The sequence below is a fragment of the Haliaeetus leucocephalus genome, unplaced genomic scaffold, assembly GCF_000737465.1.
Source record: "Haliaeetus leucocephalus isolate CR32 unplaced genomic scaffold, Haliaeetus_leucocephalus-4.0 Scaffold495, whole genome shotgun sequence".
Classification (NCBI taxonomy): Eukaryota; Metazoa; Chordata; class Aves; order Accipitriformes; family Accipitridae; genus Haliaeetus; species Haliaeetus leucocephalus.
In genome coordinates, this window is record NW_010972931.1 from 376,154 (window position 1) to 399,301 (window position 23,148).

General features: G+C 37.6%; 1 protein-coding gene across 1 annotated transcript in view; it reads left to right on the forward strand.

The window, feature by feature from the left end:
• The window catches only part of MYO16 (myosin XVI), a 305,367-nt gene that overhangs the window by 225,012 nt on the left and 57,207 nt on the right, over positions 1-23,148 (forward strand). The window contains exon 28 of the mRNA XM_010575622.1: positions 15,956-16,058. Within this exon, the coding sequence (XP_010573924.1) occupies positions 15,956-16,058 (103 nt within the window). The remainder of the gene's footprint in view (positions 1-15,955; positions 16,059-23,148) is intronic.

Sequence of the window (23,148 nt, forward strand, 5' to 3'; positions counted from 1 at the left end):
AAAGACACTGAATTGCTACCCTCCTCCACCCTGCCTGCAGTTTGGAGCATTTACTTTTAGGATCTTCTTTATCATATAGGTAATGTAGTCAGTTAAAAAAATTAATGAATGAAAAAATTAAAAACCTTGTTTTGGCTGGCTAATAAAGAAGACAGGATGTTTGAATTAGGGGCCTGTGTGGTGAAGGGATGGAATATCAGAAAACCATGGTATTGTCTCAGTAATACAGACAGTACCATCGCTTTCTTAATTGGATGAATTTGAATAAATTTGTATTAATAGCTAATCAGGGATTAATATGACTGGTCACTAGCATATATTTATGAGTCACATTTGAACTCTTACAATGGCTAAAGAAAGACAGTAGCTAAGGAAAGGTCATATTTCACAAGAGCACTTCTTCCTGGGCTACAAAGCTTAATCATTATTTCTATTGCTGTCCTTTCTGGATTTACTGATTCTGCTTCTGTATTATCAAAGTGAAAGTTGACAGCTGCTAGGTGATCCCGTCAATCACCAAAGTTCGTTGATCAGAAGAGAAATCTTGTGGAAATTCTGGTTCCTAAGTGGAAGCTGTGACAGTTACTGTCAATGAATATATAATAAAAATGGGAATTAATAAGGTCAGATGCTATTAAATGCTGTAAAAACAGGCAGCACCAATATAATTTTGAAATGATATATGTGATTTCAGTGGATTTGCCAACTCCAGCTGCAGTGTTTCTGCTGAATTTGCCTGCAGTCAATTTCTAAAGCTCTTTTAGTAGAGAGACAGAAATCAGTTCTTACCTTATCTTTAAAATAGAAAGCCTTGTGTAACATGTGTTTTAGACTCCTGGAAAAGTTTACCCCTATATTTTGCATTAATATCTTCAGAATTGTTCTCTGTGGGCTAGATTTTGAAATTCTAGCTTTGCTTTGAAGTCAAGGCAGTGGCACCAAACAATGTTGTGAAGAGTTCAAAGTTTCCAATTTGCAGCCTAAATTGTATGCATAGGTAAAGTATCCTCAAATATCCTTTTCCTGGAAGAAAGAAAACAGTAGAATAACCATGAAATTAGGAACTATCTGCAGATCGCTGTTTCTTTCCAGCATTTAGCATTTTGATATCTTATTTAAAATGAGGATAATTCCACCCAAGATACACAAAAAGCACTTTAGTAGGTATGTCGTAATTTGTTGGTTTTGGTATTCGGTGCAATGGCAAAAAGGTTAAGTATCAGTGTGTGCTTTATTACCAGTGTAGAACAATAGGGCTCAGAAACTCTCTGGGGCACAGACAGAGCCTGGTTGTACAAGCTTAATATCTAGAACCTAATCTCTTTGCATCAATTAATAAAATAGATCCTGGCTGACTTTCGTGTCATTCACCTCACTTGGTGCTCAAGGAAGACATGTAAAAGCCATTTGGAATATAAATTTTTAATAACAGTGATAGTCATCAAGGACCCATCTAGAGTAATGAGGTGAGCTGATATTTCTTGCTCAGTGAACTACAAGAATACAGCTGTTCGGATATGTCCAGGTAAAAATGAGGCAGTAAGATGCTTTCTTTTATTCATCCTGAACGATTTTATTTTGGTACCATCCTCCTCTACAAACACTCCTTTACAATTAGCGTTTGTAAATTGGATTAGGAATTAAAATTAATTTTTCTTCTCTTTTTCTTCTTAATGTGGTTCACCAAGTTGCTGAACTATACCCAGTGCTTTGCTCTGCTTGTGTTTTAGTTTCCGTGGTCAAGGGAGAATTTATAGACTATGGCCTTAGAGATTGAGGTTCACATGGCACACATTTCTTGTGTCTGGGTCACTGCTTAGCAATGGAGACTTCAGCGTCCAGTTGCACAGATCCTGAAACAAGACATCAGTGTTAGCCTTCTCTGCCAGTTTGTGGCAAACCTTCAGGGCTTTTGGACCTCAGGACAACCTCTGTGGATTACGTGAACTGAAGCAAATTAAGCCTTTCACTTAGCTGATGAGAATTGCAGGATTTCTATGAGAAAAAACAAGTTGTTCAGAAAGCCCAAATAATTGTCTGCTAGTGTACTATTCCTTGTCTTTATTTCTGCGCTTTTTGAGTGTTTCTTGGAATTTCATTACTGTCTCTCAGGTTTCTAGACTATCTTTTCCAGGTTTAACTCTTTCAACTCAGTCTTGTGTTTTCTGTCGTGGAGCTCCTATCCTGCCTTCTGTTGCTGCTCAAGGAACAGCAGAGAAAATTTTATACAGTGAAGGAGAACATGAAGGCTGTATGTAGAGACATCTCTTACAGTGTTGTTGCAAGAAGAGATAAGTCAATACAATGTTATGATTTACCATTTCCAATTCTCTTTAAAAATGGCTTAAATTGCATCAGTCTAATCTTTAGTTTTACCTATGCATATGCAGACATGCAGCTTAGATTATAAGTAGTTGTTTGTGCTAACTGGTAAGACAGTGTCAAGTGCAGATTTGGAGGTACAGTATCAGACCATCTTCTTTTTCATCTTCGTCTTCTTCCTCCTCTTCCTCCTCTTCCTCTTCTTCCTTCTCCTCCTCCTCTTCCTCTTCCTCCTCTTCTCCTCCCTCCTTTTCATTGGCTAACCTTATTCTCCTATATGAACATAGTGTGTTAAAATTACAACATGTAAGCTGTATTGAGTCAATTAAAGAATCCCTTAAGATTTTAATGTTTTGAAAATAGAATGTTAAAAAGAGGTAATATTCTGATGAATTTTTGTTTTAAAGTAACTTAAAAAGATGGCAAAACAACCATTTTAATAGGAAATAGTAGGAAGGAAGATATGGAACACAATGATAATGGATTCTTATGGTAATCATAGCAAGGAGACTGAAACAAATATGTTTGAAGCCTGTTCTAATTACAGGTCTTCCTCTGATTGCAGTATGAAGTTCTTCTTAGATGAAACTCTTCTTAGAAGTTACACTTAACTGCAGATCCTGAAACCTGCAGTTCTACTCAGGACAGCGTTCATTGATACTGAAATGCTCCAGTAGTGGACTTCAGATCAAAAATGACTTCAGAGCACTGAATTGTTCCTAACTCATCCAGACAATTGACTTTGCTTGGAGATCATTCTCAAGAGATACCTTTTTTTCTCAGGAAAGTTTATGTTCATGCTAATATCATTGCTTTGTCAAATAATGTCATAGCGCCATTATGAATAACTATTGTAATCTTTTGATCAAATTTGTACTATTAGCTGATGCTGTATTGCACAGATGTGTTGTTTATGTTTGTGACTCTTCTGTGGGACTCATCATTGCATATCTGAACTCCCCTTGCCCAGAAGCTTTTTGTGTTCATTTTTTTTCTCTGTCTTTCCTCTCTCCTTTTTTTCCTCTTGAAAGCAGGGAAGTCAGAATATCTTACATCATTTGTGAATTCAAAAAGTGCAGCAGACTCATTTCAGAGTCTCATGAGCAAGGTAGGCAGGGCATTAGTGAGAATGATATACTGAATAGATCACAAAGTGATAGGTCATCACACTGGCCCTTTCAGCTTTATTGTCTACTCTACAATAATGTCATCAGTCTTATCCTACAGCACTGCATTGATATGTGCCATGATACCTTAAATCTTTGCAAGGAGAGCAAGACGTAATCTGACTGGTGTTAACAAGCAATATTCCATTAAAGTAGATGTAATGATACCAATTTATACCAAAAGGCAGTCTCACTGTTGTGTAGTTTGTTGCTTCAGACCTAGAGCTGGAAGTGATATTTCTGATTGAGGGTAATCATTTTTATTTGTCTTTCTTTTAGAATGCAAGAAAAGGTGAATAAATGAAGTATTTTGAAGTCATCAGTTTTGAGGGCACCTTAAACCCAAATTCATAAACTTGTTAATGACTTAATTTCCTGTGAAGAATGAAGGTCATCTCCAAAGTTTAAAACCATGATTTTTAAAATGACTGTATAATCATCACATTCTATAAAGAAGAGTTGTGGGTTAACCCCAGTGGGCAGCTCAGCCCCACACAACTGCTCACTCATTCCTCCGCAGTGGGGTGGGGGAGAGAATTGGACAGGCAAAAGTTACAAAACTTGTGGGTTGACCTAAAGACAGTTTAATAGGAAAAGCAAATCTGTGTGTGCAAGTGATGAAAAATAAAGAATTCATTCTCTACTTCCCATCGGCAGGCAGGGGTTTAGCCATTTCCAGGAAAGCAGGGCTCCATCACGCCTAACAGTTACTTGGGAATACAAATGCCATCACTCTATACGTCCCCTCTTCCTTCTTCCTGCAGCTTTTTTTTTTTTTTTAATTTCCTTTATCAACCTTTCTGATAGTGGGGCCCGGTTTGGAATCATTTACAACAGTCTCAGAACTATTCTAAATTACTAATCCCTTGTAAAAGCTTGCTGATAGGGAATTGATTATACTGTAAGAGCTGACCAGAATCCACAGTGCGCTGGCATTCTCCCTGGCAAGCCACCTGTATTAGAATTGGTGTACATCACCTGGGGAGTTGCCTAGGTGTAGGTAGGTATTTGGGACCATCTTAGAGGCTATAGGCCATTTGAAATGTATTTGTACAATGTGATAGTGTAGTGATAGTATTTGGCCTATTCATGTTATGAACAAACTGAATAGCTCTGTATGTTACACATACTCTGTAAGTGTAGATAGACTATTCTGTTCTACCCCCTTTGGGGTTGTTTCTTTGTAGCTGTTTAGCTTGTTTTCTCCCATTTTTCCCTCGGGTCCTCTTTAATACTCAAAAGGCAAGAAATGGACTAGGTAACTTCAGATGGCTATGGTGACTCACCTAATAATCCTGGACTTAATTTATAGTGTATAGAGAAAAAAGGTCACTTTTAGGATGTGATTCAATTGACTTATTTTAGGTTTATCCATTTTTGCAGGTATTTCACAGCCTCAGTCTAGCTCCCATCTATGGCAAGGAACAGAATTGGTTTGTAAAAAGCTCCAACAAAATCAGAGAACAACATTTTGGAGTTGAAACAGAAGCAGCTTTTGAAGTTTTACCATGGTATCATCAGTTCTCTAGCCCACAGAATGAGTAGTATTGTACATGCAAAATACCAGTCCTTATGTTACATGTCACAGTGTTAGACTGTGAGAATGATAAAGCTGCTGGCGTTTCTGGGGCTTACTGACAGCACACAAATGAGTATAAGAGAAAATAAAGTTTCTTTTTTGACTGGAGTTTTCAGTGGCTGGTCAGACATCTAGCTTTATATTTAGAAGGCAAAAATAAGCATCAGCATTGTTTGCTTGGCATCTTCTGAGTTTTGTAATGCAACCCTCAGTTGCTAAAGCGATTATAAATGGGTGTAAACTATTATGTCATTCCGCTGAAGTCAGTTGAATTATTCATGTCTGTCCTGTACTTGGAGTTCTGCAGGACTGACATGAAAAGGGGTCCCTTAAGCTGGGGGATGTAATTAGGTAATAAAATAGACAGATACAGGGAAATAAAGGTGGCATGGTCAGTTTTAAGTCTGGCAGTTCCTAACTTCCAAACGTTTGGTGTGCAATCTGAATAATCTTCCAGCATTATTTATATTACATTTAGTATAGAATGTATAAAACTTAGTCAGCGGAGCTTCTTACAGGGAGTTCGTTGTTTTGTGCAAGAGAGAATGTCCTGGCTTTCAGGCTGTTTCAAAGAGAATCTCAAGGTATTGTTCTCCCTCCACTACTAGGCATATGCAGGGTATTTTTCTGCCTTTTTTCTTCCACCTTTTTTTTTTCCTAGCTATGTTCATTTTCTTAGGCAATGATAAATCTATTGGGCACATATAACCATAATTCTGGCTGAACTTTTTCAGCAGTTCCAGTGGGTTTCCTTATTTTAACTTAAGGAAGGATCTGTGAAATTTTAAAATGTTTATTTCATTTCCAGAGTTAAGTGCCACCCTTGGTACCTCTGGACTGACATTCAGTTTCCACTAGCATTTGACTTTTCTTATCCCTCAGGGTTAACTAAACATTTATTAAATCACTAAATGTCCCTGTTACTCTATGATATCCTTATAATATCTATGCATATTTTACATCTGTGAATTTAAAAGCTTGTGCTGTTTCTAAACATGGAGAAATGTTCTCACAGAGTACTAAAATACCTATCACAGTACTGGATTCCATCTAAAAGCCTGGATTATAAAAACAGATAAAATTATATTTGTGTATGAATAAGAATATTGAAAGTTCTTGACGCATATCTCACAAGCTGACTGAGTTCTGTGTGCCTATAACAAGTAGCTAATTACATTAAATGATTTCAGAAACTTGATGTTTCAATGAAAATAATTGAGTACTTCATAATTTGCTGACACCACATAATGACAAAGATAATGGACATAGATTTATATATATGGTAGTAAGAAGTTCAGTTAAATGCCTGCCATAGAAATAAACCTGTTAAAAGAAATTGTTATCAACCACTGATCTCTTCACTAATCCTTGTACATTGAAACCCTTTTAAGGAAATGCCTTTTAAAATAATAGACCACTTAAATTAATACAAACAGCCTATCTTTAAAATAAACATTTTAAAGAAGTAACTATGTAACACATTAGTTTATGCTAATGGCACCGTGCAGGAACTTTGAATTATCTAATTAAGGTGCAAACTGTCACCTGGATAGATTAATTTTACTGTATAGTTTTAAAATAATTCTTTGTATTCATTGATTAATTAAATATAACTGTGTGATTTCAGTGCCTGGAAAAATATAATTAGTTGCTCTTAACTGCTTTTTTTTTTTTCTGCTCATAGGACTTGAATAAATGCAGTCCAGCTGCCCCACACTCGAAAGTGACTGTGACCCTCCTGCTGTTTTTTCTTTCTGTGATTCTGCAGCTGTTAAATTCTTTCCATTCAACTCAGACATTCATGGCACCCTTTTTCTCCTTATCCACATCTTGATATTCTTTACAACCATTTAATCTTTAGCAGAAGAACGTGGAATGAGACTTCCTAAAGCTAGATTTCCTAGTCAGACTGAATAATAGTAGGCAGTTAATACTGGTGACATCTGAGAGCAAACACAAAATCCTAAGCAAGCATGCATGTAAGATCCTTTTATTTATCCTAATCACTGGATCTTACTTTGCTTTTTTTCTTAGACCAACGTGGGATTAATTTAACATCATGAGCTTTAGCAGAATTACTCCTGCTGTACTCCACAGTAAATGAGAGCAGAATCTGGTCCAATATTGATACAGTATGCCAAGGGGACGGCCTTAGCCTATCTTGAAAAATGTTGCTTGTGTACAGTTTGTATAACCATTATACAATTCAGAGCCAGGAGAACCCCTGTTACCCAGACTGATACTACTCACAGGGTTCAGAGGGCACAAGGGAAGCTCCCACAGAAGAGAGTAGAGAGATGATCTTCCAGAGAAGGTATTTTGCCTGTATGATTTAAGAAGGTCCTAAAAACCTTCCCCATGATCCCAGTACACCTTGTCTGAGCTACTAGTGAGCACTGTGGGAAGGATTTTATGTATTTCCATTCCTCTTTGGCTAAGTCAAGGTTGTACAGAAGACAAAAAACAAAAGCAAGGAAGAAATAAAGCATCATCTAGGTGGAACATCAAATTCAATCCTGTTTCCCTTTAATATCAAATTTTGCATTTTACTCTGGCTTTGCTTTCTGCTTCTGTCATATATGTCTGTCTGGGTATGTTTCCAAATGAGCTGGGAAGTGCTTTCTTGGCAAACAATGAGCCAATGAAGTAGCAACCCCTCTAGGAGACCAGGTGGGAAAGTGTATAAGCCCACTTTGGTGTTTCAACTCAGTACCGCGTCATGTTTCTGCAAAGGCCTTGTGTATTTTTCAGAAAAAGTCAAAAGTCACTTTGCTTCACACCACCTGTTTGCAGTTATTTCAGGCATCTGATTCCAGGCTTCCAAACACTGGGACAGGAGCTGGGCCTAATCATGTCCTTCTCTGAATATCATTTCAAAGCTTCCTCATAGTTTCACCCTTGTAATGTCATGCCCACCATTGTGCCTGTAGATCAGTAGACCAGCAGTCATGACCTTGTCCGGTGCCCCTTGAAGGAGGACGACCTTCTATCTTGGCCTGCTGGTGAGGCCCAGCAGCAGGTTTCCTGGAGGCAAAGTGCACAATACCATGACAATCACCAAAACTCTTGTCTTGTAGTGTCATCTTAAAGAAAGGGATGCGTAAGACATCTTCTAATTCCTAAGTAGTGAGATGTGGCTCAGACTCACAGGGCAGGTTTTTTCTCTCTAGTAGGAGAGGGCAAAAATTTACCTGTCTGTTCAGTCACCTTTTGACTCCTGCTCCCAGGCATTGCTTCATTCTGATCTCTCTTAAAAAAAAGAGGGTACCTTTTTATTTTCTATGATTTCAGACTTTTTAGTTTTGCAGGAGGACTTTCAATTTTGACACCCTATTTTCATGTGGCTACATCTGTGGAGAAGTGAAACTAGCTTCATTACACACCAGTACTACATCAACTCTGTGTTAACACAGAATCAAATTAGCAGGTTGATAAAGTTAAGTTTGTTCTACAGTCCATATATTTTGCATACAGTGAAGCATTTTACTGCTCTGTGTGCATGTTTGTGGAGTGCCCAAGCATGAAGAGGGAGTTAGCTATGGAGAAGGCTTACCTATCCGGAGGTAATTGTAAACATTTAGAGTTAGAGGTAAATGTTGGTGTAATGGGCTGCTTGTCTGTTTGATGCTAGCATATTTCTGAGTTAATGTCTCATTTTTGCCAATTTCTTAAATAAATATATTTTTACATTGCTTTATCAAGATGGAATGAGAATGTCAGCTTTAAGTAAGATGATGCAAAAGTATTGTAATGCAAATCTTCAGCAGATGTTGTGAATTCATTCTTTATTTGTGTAGCTGAATCCACTAATCCCAAGAGCTGAACTATAATTTAGATTCTATTTATTATTCTGCTGCCACATTGTCTGAGATGAGGAAGCCCCTGCTTAATTACATGAAGTATATGAATAAATATCCTAGGATTAAGACACACATATCTTCGTTATTTCTTCTCTCCAGAAATTGAAATTCAGATGTCTAGAAAAGATTAAGTGTGGCAAAACCTAATGCAAAAACATAAAATCTTGGAAACAAAAAAGATAAATCCTTCCAATTCATTTGTCTATCACCCATCACAAAGTAGTATCTTTATCTGAGAAATTTATTTTACTTTTTACTCAGTATAAATTAGAATGTCCCAAACGGCCACTTCGTATGCAACAGTATTCTGATCCAGTGGATTTCATAGCCCTGATCCTCCCTCAAAAGTCTGTAGTGAGCTCCACATGGGGCCAGTGGCTGACCCATGTGCAAGTCACTGTAAAATTTTGTTCTGAGGATTTTCTGTGTCTTTTCCACTTCTTAATGTTGTTCTTTTATCCCAGGTACATACCATTTATGTCACTCAAGTATATTTTCCTTTTTCCCTAGACATGTTAAAGCATGCTATGTATGCCCCTATACCTCTTTGTTTAGGAAGTGAATTTTTAATTGTTGAAGTAGAAAATCAGAATGTTTCATCAGTTGAAAAGTTTCTGGCTTCCAGTGGCTTATATAAAAACATTGTGGTAAAACTATGATACCCGGTCAGTTTGCTGTAAGGTCAGCTTTAGCGTTATCGCTTTCAAGGTTTCTTTCCATCAGCAAATGTCTGTGTACCAGATTAACCCAGAGAGAATAAAACTGCTTGCAGGTTTCCCAAAATTACTCTTAATTCTATTTTCTCCCTTAATTCTTAATGGTCTGCAGGTCTAGCCATTTAATCATGTGTGGCTTGATACCAATTAGGATATTTAAAACAATTAACACTAGTGTGGTAAGCAGGTACTCTGAAGTTTTGGTTCATTGCCATATATACTTACTTATAGTTTCAAACCTATCAGGCAAATTGTACTTCATACTCATCTCCACACCAATCTGAATTAGTTCTGTAAGTCTGTATGAAGCAGCCTCAGTACAAAATGTGTTTCATATAGAGGTGAACCTTATAGTCTTCTTACAGTATGTTTTTGTACTCCTGTAAAAGAAGCCCAAAATGCAGTCTGTTTGTCTGCTGTAGTCTGTTATTTATAAAGGCATCTTTTTCTTCTCCACATCCAAAGATTTATTCTGTCTAAAATTTTGAATACCTGCTTTGGTTGTTAATATTTATGCTGTATAATGAGATAGTTATGTCATATATTGTACAGAGATTGGCAGAATCACTTTTCTTTTTTTGAAAACAATAATAATCTATTTCCCCTTTTCTAATTATCTGGAACTTCCCATGTTCCTCATATTTCAAAAATAATTAGTTTATTCCTTCAAGAAAAAAAAGAATATAACACAGGGAAGTGGAATGAGTATGTATCCTTTATATACACATAACATTAATCAAAATTCCATCCTATTCTTTGCTGCTGACTGCTTTTATAAGGTTTCTATTACTTGAAAATTTTCCAGACATTGGGTTTTTTTCTTTAAAAAAAAATGTTTCTCTCTTCAATAGATAGGTCCTCTAGATATTTCAGCTCTCACTTGCTAGATTTTTCAAATAGAAACCATGCCTAACCCACTCTCCCCATCCTCCCCAGATCCAAACAAACAGAACTAAAAACCCTGAGTTCTGAGCACAGTGACAAGTTTTGCAAACAAAGTCCATCTCTTTCACATACTTCACAGACATAATAATATATCAATCTGTTCCTGGTTGTCAAAGGAAGAAAAGAGAAAGTTTAGAAAGGGAAAACAGAGAATTTAGCAAGACAGCACAACCTGGTTTTACTCCTTTGTGATGACAAATTTTACATTTCTTCTAGCAGAAATACAGGATACAAGTTAATTTTGATTGCTGCCTTTTATTCACTACCTTTTGAATAGATCTTACTAAATTATGTCATTTTACCTTGCCAAACAGAACACTTTGTAGTAAACAAAAGAAAGAGAAAATGAAACTGCAACATAATGAATTACACTGGCAGAACTGATTATTTTTCCTTGCATAAGCTGTGTTTGGATATCTAAAACTTAAAACTACATTACTTAGCACTCTTATAAAGCAGTTACGTGCCAGTCATACGTGATTTTTATTTTTTAAATAACAAAGACATGGAGAGAAGCAGTTGCTTTCAGGAAGGATTTGAGTTCTGGTGTTAGAACCTGTCCTCTTACTGAAGATATTGGATTGCAGTCAGTAGCTACCTCTGACTTTGTAATTTTTCATTTTTCTTTCTTAGCTAGGCGAGAGGGAGACCTGTGAAAAAGAATAGCAAAAATGAACCAAAAAAAAAAAGTACTTCTGAGGCTTCAGTTCAAAGACATCTATGTGGTTTAAGCTGTTGATTTGGAGCTGCTTGGTTTTGTGCCCTTTGTACTTGCCGTGTTCTTTCCATTAGTATCTTCTATCATGTTGATGTGCTGTTGAAATTGAGTGTGTGGTGTTTATTCCAATGCTTACAGATTTGCTGTGCAGACAGAACTGAGAGTACAACCCGACAGCCTATTTGTGCACACTCCGTGTAAATCAAATAGCGTGCTGAGCCTTAGAATATTACTGTGGGTTACTGTGCCATAACCTGAACTGCAGAATATTCTATCTCAGGGAAAAACAGCATGCTGGATCTTGTCAGCTGTGCACTTAGGGAAGTGAGGGAGAAAATGATCAGATAACATCCTTATCTGTGAAGACCCAAGAGAACTGAGTTTTCCATATTCACGAGCTACCTGAGGGTATTGGCAGCAGTACCTAGTCCAAACAAACAAAAAATCTCCCTGATAAAGAGCATCATTCAGAAGTAAAGGAAGAGAGGTCAGAGCACAGCTGCTTCAACACCAGAGGATCCTGGCCAGTCTGTACATGCTCACAGTGCTAGCCTGTCTAGCCAAAAGGTCTTTCTCCTGTTTAGGTGTGTAAAAATGGCAAGTTAGGACAAGGAGAGTGCTAAGGAGAAGACTGGGGAAAAAGGAGCTTCTCTCAGACTGATTTCCTGTGGAGGGGCGTTGGGGAGAGCCCCACTGATGGTAGTGTTCCCTGTCTCAACTTGCAACTGGAAGAGGTCTTGCATTTATTTCCTAATCAACACTGCATTAGTCTTGACATGGTGGTGGAGGGGTGTTGATTCAATTTAACGCTTTAAATCTCCCTGGTTTGTATTTTGGTTTGGATCCCTTAGTGAGTGAGTTGCTCTGGCTAGGCCATGAAATACTGTTTCTTACCAGCTTCTTGATGTGGCTAGGAGAGAGATTCACTTTGTCTAATATTATATGTCTGTACTGAAGCCAAGAGCATAGACTATCTTTATACTCGGTGGAAAGAAATGGGGGTCTTGCAGTGCACAATTAATCTGAACTATTTTAAGCATCAATATTACAGTAGGGTATATGACACCTGAATAGTGTATTCTACTGACTCTTAAGACTTAAGTCTAGACAGCTAACATGTCAATCCAAGTTTAGCTGAAGTGTATTTAACCTTTTTTTAGCCAGGTGGCACTGAGTATGCTCACTGGATTCCTCAGGATCCTCTCTAAAGCCTTACAAGTACACTCTGCATTATTTACTTGGAGCAAAATGTACAACATGTCAGTGAGAAGAAGCCTGGTATTTAACTGGGTTTGTTCATTCACTTCCAAGCGAACTAAGGCTGCAGTGTTAGGGGAGGAATTCTCTGTTAAGGGAAGGTTTCAAAGACTGTCTAGGTTACATCTCCCCAGAAGCAAACCCTGTTGTTTGCAAGTAACTCAAGTTTATCTGCACAAGCCTGCACCATAAATTCAGTATTTTTTGTTACTATTTTCTGTGATACAGTAAATTTGAAAAATAATAAGTTCTTTTGCTATTCTTGTGACCGTGAAAGGGTTACATTTAAGAGGATGTTAAATTGTGTCTACATGGTAACACAAGCTCAGTTCACAGTAGAAAGTATCTGATACACTAAAGATAATGTCATTTTGATAATAATGTCTCACAGGTTCTTATTTATTTCTTTATATCTTAGTTTATTGTCAATTTTGTTTAGGGGTTTTTTTTTAACATAATGTTTTACTGAGGTAGCACTTGTGAGGAAGCAAGTTTAAAATAGAAAAAATGCCTAAGCCAAAGCTATAGTGTTTGGTTATCTCCCCAAAAGGAAAAAAAAAAATGAAGACAGTTTAAATATTGTAACTCATTTAAAATTAAGTACAAAAAAATCAAATAAGCTTACGATTAGACCACCACTTTTGTCCAGGACAAATTTGGGCTGCCACCAACAGGTGTGGCCTGCTCATTCCCACTTAACCGTTCCCATTAATTTCCTAGTGTTAACAGCGGTGTTTGCACAACTGGGCTGAAAATCAAATCAGGGAACCATTCTGGCTGAAAAATAGCTACAAATTTTGTGCTGTTTTTGTTTAAGCAGCCTTATACAAGATAAAAATGATGGATCTGACATAGCAGATGATGACACCAGGCCTAAAGTGCTTTTTCATCCTAGGTGCTTAGATAGCCAGTATATTTGAATGAGATAGGAGAAATAAGAAAGTTATGTTAGTCCCTCTGTTAGTTACTCTGCAGATGAGTAAGTCAGACAAGCAGACTTAAAGGTGAGATTACTCTCAGGCACCCAGAATGCAAGCATCCAGCCTGGACTTCTCTTCTGAGTCCATCTGTGGTCAGTGGAGAAAGGCACCTCCAGAGGGCAATCTCTTCTCATTTTAACAAAAATACCTAGGATGCATAGGACAAGTCACCCTGTGGAAATACCTCTCTTCACAGACTGTCTTAAGAACAACATGACAAACTCAGGCTAGGAGTGTAACTTTTCAGTGTCTAACATAGAGAAAGGGTAGGTCATCTTCCAGATGACTTGCTATGTTCACAGAGGGAGTTTGTGGCAGAATTAAAGTTCCGTAGATAGCTCTTTCTCTGCTACCACAACCATTAGCCCACCCTGTTTTTCTAAGATAGGGGTTGCTTTAATGGCTGGAAGGAATTGTGAACTCTGACTAGACTTCCAGGGTAATGTGGTAGAATTTTAGAGACTTTTAAAGCTGGGGGAAAAGAGTGGATCATTGTCTGGCCTCCTGCGTAATACAGATTTTAAAGAATGCTTGGTTATCCTTGTTTTGAGTCCTGTGATTTGCATGGATCTAAAGTAAATCTGATCCAAACTTAGAATTTCAACCTTTTAAATTTTAATTTGGCTCTGTTTCAGGAGTGAAATACATTTCTTTGGGTTTCTGCTGTGAGTGAGTTTCAGGCTGACCACTTTCACAGTTACTTCTTCATGCATTGTGAGTCAATGCTGAATCATCTTTGTTTCAGTCAGCAGTTGCTAAACTTTCCAGTAGTTGTCTCTCTAACACTTCTGATTCTCCATGATTTCTAAGAAAATCCAGTTGATACAAGTATGGAAATGAGGTGGCCCCAGCCTTAATAGCAGTCCATGAAACAAATATCTTTGTGACCATACAGCTAGTTGAGCTATTGGGAAAGTAGGATGCACAGTTTTCTACTGCTAATCTGGAGTGTTAGACTAACTAAAAGGATCTCTGGTGAAGTTTTGGCCCCTTCCAACCAGCATTTCTCCCAACAATTCCTGGGCACAATTTGGGAATTAAGACAGGCTAGTGACCAGTTCCAGAAGGCAGCTTAGAGTGTACTCTGTTGGAAGATGACAGAGTTTAATAGAACATAGCAGAATACTTAATAAATGGGCTGGGTTTTTGCCAGATGGTTTCTATGCCAGAGAAATAATCCCTTTCATATTCCATTTAGTAGTATAGACTTAGCCATGGAGTCTTCAGCAGGACTGCTATCAGACCAAAGAACATTTCCAGACTGCAGGAGCTGAGATAACCAAGGGTCTGTGTGGCTCCAGGAAACTAGAAGTCTAGGTGTAATTTGGCCTTAGAGCAGTTTGCCTGCAAATGTTTCTCCAGAGCTGCTACAGCTCCTGGGACCACTGATGTCCCCGGCATCAGTCATTCTGGCCCTGCAGCTTTGCCTGCCATGGTCTGTGTGAGTGGTCCCAGAACAGCACAGTTTTGGGTTGCACCAGAGCTGTAGGTGAATTCAGCTGTTAAGGAACAGAGTAACTAAAATGTCAGGAAATGTAGTTAGCACGCACCTTGTTTCATTGAGAGTTTAGTAAAATGACACATTTGCAAAACCTTTCTTTTTCAAAAACTGGCTTTTTATAATGAAAAAGCATTCCGGCTCATTACATGCAGTCAGATCTAGACTGAGCAGTACCTTCAAGAAAGTATAGTAATAATGTGAAGCATCAACATTTATAAAATTCATCAGTTTCTTTAGTAATATGTTGTCGTAAGTTCACAGTTAAAATTTGAATTTTATTCTTTATTTGACTTTGTATGACTTAAGTTTCCTACACTTGTTCTTTTATCTGGTACATCAGAGCCCTTTAATATCTAGCATTTTCTATCTTTGAAGGTACTTGATCCTATAGTCAAGTCTCCTCTTGATCTTCTTTCCAATAGTGTAAACTGATCAAGTTCCTTAAAGTCTCTTTGCTATAAGACTTTTTGTTCAAAGTGAAGGAAGAATTATTTCTGACTGATGGAAAACATCTTTATCAAGGTTACTTTCTTATGAATTACTCCTTAATAGGCATATGACATACTGGAAAAATATCTTCCTCCTTTCAGTGACCCAGTTCAGTACCAATGAAATCAGTTGGTGAGGCTTTGCATTCTTTCTGCATTGATTTTCAGTGAGGCATCCAAAGAACTGACAGGAAGCAAATCTGGGTTTTAGTCATCACTTGTCCCACACTGTTATTAACCAAGGTCATGTCTAATAATATACAAGATTTAAAGTGATTGACCTTCTTGTTTTCTTCACCCTTAGCAGAATCCTAAGTTTCCAGTTCGGATATCAAAGATTTGAGAGTCAAAGGAAAAGCGACAATTTCTGCAAAGATGTCAACTAGGCCAACATTAGAGTAACTCAACTTCTGATTTTTCTAGGTATAAAGATTTGGCTGATACAGCACTAGGAGAGAAGAAGAAGTTGTCTGCCAAGGAAAGATGTCGTCTTGTTCTTCAGCAGTGTAAATTACAAGGCTGGCAGGTTTGTGATCTACAAAGCAATTAAAATATCATTCTTTAAACAAGCTAGCTGAGTCATTTCCATTGTGGCAAGCAACCAGATCCTTTGCAGCAATATATTCTTTTGACATTTAATATATGCTTTGGGATAGAATCAAACTGATTTTCTGAGTTTTCTACCATATGAGTAGCTGTGATCATTGTGTCAAAAAATCAGTGTATTCTTGTAGGAAGGAAAAGATTTCAATTAAGCCTGTTATACCGTATAACTTTGCATCCAGGTTTTTAAAAGTGTCTGGTGTACATGTTTTAGTGGTTGAATGGTTTCTGAATTACAAAAAAACCCTGCACATTTTCTTTATGTAAAGTCCTATATTAAATGCTATACTGTCATAATAGGGGAGACCCAAAACAACTACTTAGGACTTCCCCGTGCTGATCCAGAGACAGACCAAAGTATCTAGGGTTGCTGTACGTCAAGTAAAGTAAAAAAAAAAAAAAAAGGCCAAACACTGAACAGGAAGCTCTCAACTTCCTATCCCATCTCCTTACCCTATTTATATCCTAGTTAATCCTCACAAGCATGAGGATTGCAAGGTGGATGTATCCATTTGTCCAGGGTACTCAGTCATCTCCTTTGGGTAGCTTTGTAACTGAGCAGGACTGATTTCTTTAACATATGCAGCTTCTAAAGAAAATGGTGTTTCCTTGCACACTATATAAGCTATTGTACAGAAAGGAAGTGTTCTGTGACTTAATGTGTAGAGCATTCTCCCAGGGGGTGTGAGCTTCAGATTCAGGTCTTTTCCCAGCCTAGAAGGACTGAAATCTATTCCACAAGAGAGGATCCAGACCAGTTTCAGGGACAGATACGAAGTTTAGGGACTGGACAGTGGTTAGGGCACTCCTATAGGCTTCTTTGTGAATATTAGTTTAAACGATGGGGTTAACATAGGTCTTCTTATTCATGTATGACCTCTAAGCATTAAGATGCCCAGAAAAAGTTTCTGGAACTGTTTATGAAGGACAAGGACTATGTTGGACTTTGTGCTATGGATGTTTCTCAGTGGCCCAGATTCGTAGTTATAACAAAAGGTAGGCTCCCCACTAGGTTGGGAGCACACATGCATGATCACCTGCACTTGAACACGTAAGGAGAATTTTCTTTGGTCAAAATGCTGTTTAAGTCCCCTTTTAGCCACTAAAGTCAGTAGTAAGCCCATATAGCCCCATTCCCTCAATAGCAAAGAGCAAAAGGATGGACCCTGAAAAAGACAGCAATACTAAAATAGACTTGCTTTCCCTACTCAGGTTTCTTAAGTCAGTTCTGGGATATATTCTGCATCCTTGACACAAGGCTTCCTATAAAAAACAATTATATCATTAGTATCTAGAAGCTGTACCTTTGTTTACAAGTACCTGGAGCTGAGAGTACCACTAACCTTCAGAACTTGCATGGGGCTACAAGCTTGGGCAAAAGCTATGTAACAGTAATTGCATATTGTGCTCCAGTCACGAAACACAGAGCAGGATGCCTACAGAGTTTATTTCCCCAGGAGCCAGTAACAGTGTTACAGGACAAAAAAAAGCAATTGGCCATCAGTGAAAGCCTGCAGCTCAAGACTAGTGATTCTGTAGTGACTGGCGTTTGAAAACAAGCCTGAAAGCTTGAAAGACAAAAATGTAAAAAGGAAACTGCAAAACAGAATTCCTCCAACATGCAGAGGACTGAAGCTTTTGATCTCAAACAGATTTTAGAGGTTCTGACTCCAGAATCTCATTACCACAAGGAGAAGTGAGGTGTGCAAAACTACAGCAGTGCATAATGCATTGTCCTTCAAACCAGAAAGGAACAAAGCTCTTAAGAGACACTGATAAGTTAAATGGAATAGGAGGGTTTGGGGGTGAGAGTTATTGCCATTGTCACTCAGTGACTAAGAGGCACATGGCAACAGACTAAACTGAAAGGAACAAGGTCTGAAAAAAATGAGTGACCTTCTCCTTACACCTTTTTCAAGCCACAGAGGGATATGACAAACAGATGGAAAGATGATAATTATGGCAGAAAAATCTAGGAGAAAATTCACTCTTAGGTCCAGACCATTTCTTACACACAAATGCCCAGTGAATACAAGCTTGACACCAACACATTTTGTATAGGTGATACAAAACCATATACTCAACTATCAGCAGTAGTGACTAATGTCTGCGTCACATAATCTCTCTCTCTCAATTATCTTTTTGATTCATTTGACTAATCATGAAAGTTGAACTTTAAATAACAATCTAAATGAGGAAGCTTATTCAATCTGCAGTTGTCATGGGTGCTCTCCTCTATGCTTTTACAGCAGAGGACTCTGAAAAAAAGAAAAAATGTAAAAGGGAGAAGAAGGGGGAGGAAAGAGAAGGAAAAAAGGAATTAGGAATGCAGATAATGTCAGCTAGCAAAGCCAGAGCAAAGGAGTCATCTGTAGTGCATCACTAAAAATCATCCAAGAAGTAGAGGGTTACACGTATAACCAGTTTATTCAGCCACTGTTGCCAGCAGTAACTACTTCAAATGAGTCACTGCTGGAACTGAAAATCTATTTGATGCAGGAGTTCATGAATAAGTCAAAAAATGTCTTCCCCAACACTGTTACCTGCACTTACCTGACAAGCTGTTGCAGATTTGGGTAGATATATTGACCAAAAAAATAGATAGCTAAAATATACTCATCAAAGATGATGAAGTTTAGGAGAAAGCAACACACATCTGAAATGAACCTCCTGCTTATATGTCATCATCAGAGATTGAGGTTGCCAATAAACTCCCCAGCAGAGGGGGGAAAAGAAAGATCTGGGCTTTATAGCTGAGTGAATCTGGATGATACTTTATTTAAACTTCTTTCTGATAATGTACCTCACCATACCATTTTGTTAAAGGTGATACTAACTTGGGGGAGGGGAAAGTAAATCTGTGTTCTGAAGTGAGAGCCCAAAAATGAGTAAAGAAAATGCTTTCTTTGTATTTATTTCCTGCTTGACAATTTATCTTTTCTTTCTCACGTAAGTTGTGTTTGTAGAGTGTTTTATTAACCAACAAAACAGCAAACCCCAGAGCCTACTCACAGAACAAGTTCTTTCTCCTCTTAAAAATACTGCAGTCTGTTTAAAAATAGAGGACAAGTGCAGAAGATCCAATACCAGAATCCAATTTTGGTTTATTTTCTCCTGTTTAGTAGAGCATAAGAGCAAACACTATCAGCTAGCCAACGTCTCATGCTTGCTTCAGCAGCTTTCTGTGTTAGAAGAAAGTATTTATTAGGGAAGTGTTGATAGGTTTATGAAATGTTGCTGTTACTTGGGTGAGCTGAGCTGAAGATAACTAAACTAGGACAATAAAATAGCGGTTTCATTGAAGCTGGCATACCATGCAGTTTCAGTCATGCACTTAGCTTAACTACTGGAATTACAAAAGTGCAGAGCTACTAATGAAAGGCAGTTTTTGCATCCTGACTCTGTGCGCAGCCTAGATAAAGTGGGGTTTTGGCTTAAATATATAATTGATCGTGACAAGCTTAGCTACTTACTGTGACTTTGAAGCACACCCAATGTAAGAGAAAATCAGATTGCTAAATCAAAACAAACCATTCCTGCTCCAGACAGAGTGAAAGTAATAGACTTGTTTAACCCCTAGAGAAGTTAACCCCTGGAGAAGTCAGTGAGTGTTTTGCTATTAATGTTAGGAGGAGCAAGATGATACGTAGTAACTTGATAGTTAAACTGAGTGGAAGTACTGGCTGCTCCATGTAAAGCAGAAGAATCTCCTGCCCTCCAGAATATCTGAAGGCCTTTTCATTATGAAACGCACATTTTCAATGCTGTGTTCATTTATTGTTACGCAGTGATGTGTTAGCTAAGCAAAGCCCACGATCCAAATAGCATGACTAGCTTGCAAACATTATCATGCTTTGGGAGAAGTACAGGGCACAAACAGTCCTTGGCTTTTTTTACTGACAAAAGGAAACTTTCATTTGCTTGGATTATCATTCCTCATGCTGTTAAGCTTGCAAATACAAATTCAATAAAGGAGAGTTAGCTCATAGCTTACTGAGCTTTCTCATCAAAACTTGGAGCTTTACGTTTTGTTTAGCTAAGGTCAGTGGTCTGCAATTAACCCTTCTCGGTTACTTCAGATGGAGCTTGCTGAAATATAAACAACTTGTATTATACCAGAAGTAAAACAGAACATCAATTTAATTTGCTCTTGCTATACAGTGCAGCTGTTAGATACAAGCACTGCAAGGGCCAGACTTCACTAAAAGTGAATCTTTCAGCCTTTGACTGCTAGAAATGCTTGTCTGGTTGAAAGATAGCAATCCTTAAAAATGTCTAATAAAAGCTTTGTCTTAGTTTATCTTTCCAATTTTTGGCCTGCTTCTTCTAATCCACAATGATTCCTTCTTAGCAGTAGCCTTGAATTCCGAACACAAGAGATCACTCATTTTGGAAAGAGTAAGACAAGTCTTAAGTTTGAATGGGATGATCCAAAGACTCATCGGGTATGAAATAAGCAGTACAGGAGAGTCAGTCAGAATGTTTTTATGAAGCTCCAAATCAGCATCAGGTAGTTGCATGAGATAATACTGTGTTAGTGCCAGTTCACATTTTTACACCTACAGACACTGCTAAAGTTGTTTCAGGAGCCTGCGCTGTTTCTGGAGAAATGGTCCTTGCCAGTGTGGAGTTGTATTATTGAACTTCCACTCAAAAAGAGTGTTAAAGCAGAGAATAAGCCCTCAATAAAGAGAAATCCCGGAAGTCCCATCTAGAGATTTAAAATTTTTCCAGAACTGCAGAAGGAAAATGAAGTCCAATCCACAGTTCTTACCAGTCACAAAGAGAACCATATTTCATTACTGATCTACAGGTGTTTCATTGATGGGATTTCATACAGCTATCTTTAAGTATTTTTTTATTTCAATATATTAATATATAATATTAGCCTATCAGAGTCCTTTTTGGGAAAAGTATATTTATAAGTAAATAGAAGAGTATAGAACATAAGTGGCATATGATTAATCAGAGAAATGAGCAGAAGTATATGAAATCATACATATGTAAATTGTACACTTAGAGAGACTTTTAAGTTCTTTTTTGAATAGAACTGGGGGTTTTGGCTTAAAATGAAAGTGGTCATGCTGTATTGAAATACAAATTGCTTTGTACATGATATGATAAAGTACTAGATTACTTTGCAAGCAATGTAATATATAATGGATTCTTAACTCATTTTTCCCTCAAGTAGGAAAACTTTGAGTGCTTATAAATTGTATACCAGTTTATTCATTTGTCATTTAAGTAATTTTAACTGTGCTGGCAGTCAGTTTCCTTTTTGTTTTGAATATCTTATTTTAAGAGCCAATTTTCTTATAGGCAATTTTAAAATTAAGTAAATTATGAAGACCACATTTAAAAAAAAAAAAAAAGCCAGGAAGATTTTCCAGACTAATGGTAAATGATTAAAACACCAGTCTCTATATTTCCGTCATACTTCAAATTATGTCAGCAAAATTACATTGTCCCATTATATCTTTGTCCCATTGTATCATCCCATTGTATTTTGGAAATAGTTTGCTAGTAGCAGAAATTGGCACAGGGTGAGTTTGGACCTCACCAGTGCTACCAAAAGGCTGGCCTGGGCCAGCCACCACCTGCAAGCTTTCTCAGCAGCTATTTTGTGCCACACAACTCAAGTCCATTTTATCTCCTTGGCCAGAGAATAGAGTGGGTGGTTCACTTTCACCTCAGAATGCTCACAAGCTTTCAGTCTTTCAACACAGAGCTCTATTTTTGGTTCCTATTTCTATCTTTTTTCCCCTCTAGAATATATTCCTCCCTCTCTCCATCCACCTTTCTGGGTTTGCTTATGATTTCTAGTCTTGCAAACTCTGTATTTTCTTTCTGCTATCTTTTGCGTCCAGATCTCTCAAATCTGTATTCCATCTCCCCACCCCCCATACCTCTTGACACTTTTCTCTTGTTTTCTTCTCTTTTTTTTTCTTTTCTAGATACTTTGCTTCATATTTGGTCCCAGTGTTCATCCCTTATTTGTCTGGGTTTAGTTTTCCAGTCTCCTACCTCAGTTTACTTTCTCTGCCATTGCTGTCCCTGTTGCCTGTATTCTCAGTTCACACAGAGAGACACTTTCATATTGTTTCTTTTGGTGCTATGTCTATTTCTAGAATTTTGAAAGACTAGAATGATAGGTCCAGTAAGTACAGAGATCCCATGGGATAAAACTGGGGTAGGGTTTCCTCCACTGAGTGTTTCTTACATGCATCTTAAATTTCCTGATCGCTTCCTTTCCTGTAATGCAGTCCTTTTTGTCACCTCACAAGTGCAAAGAGCTGTGAAGTTTGTACTGATTTTGGAAAAGGAATGACCATTTTTCTGCCCTTTCCCAGAGAGGTGAATGACAGTTTTTCTCCCTAAAGTCCAACTCCTGACAAGTGCTTACATAAATGCCTAATGTCACTTGCGTGAATACTGGACTACTCACATACTTTATATTAAGGCTATATATAATCTATGCTAAACTGTAGGTTTATTCAGTATGTACCATGGTGGAAGGTCACTAGTTTGCCAGAGACAAAGGAGGACTCTTAAAATGTGTAAAGAAAGCTAACAAACAAAGCAGAGAGAGTAAGACTTTTTAAAATAACATTTCAGTCCTTGTAAAAGATCAGTACCCTGTAAATGTGTTTGTCGTTACAATATTTTTGCAGACATGTACACTGCAAAAAGACACATTTTACAATAGTTTTAAGGCTTTTTTCTACATTTCATTAATGCACTGTTAAAATGTGTGTCATTGTGTAAAATATCATTAGATTATAGTTCTCTGTCTTTTGTAGGTAGCTATTTTGAAAGTACTGCCAGAAACACACAGCACTCCCACAAATTGCCTTTTTTAAACTAAAGAACAGCTTTACAGATTCCCTTGACACCTATTAAGTATGAGCTAATACTGCCTCCATGCCACCTACACACCATCTCAGCATCCATTCCGTAGTTTTGAATGTCTGTACTTCTACATCCTACACCTTTTCTGTAAAAGAAAAAAAAAA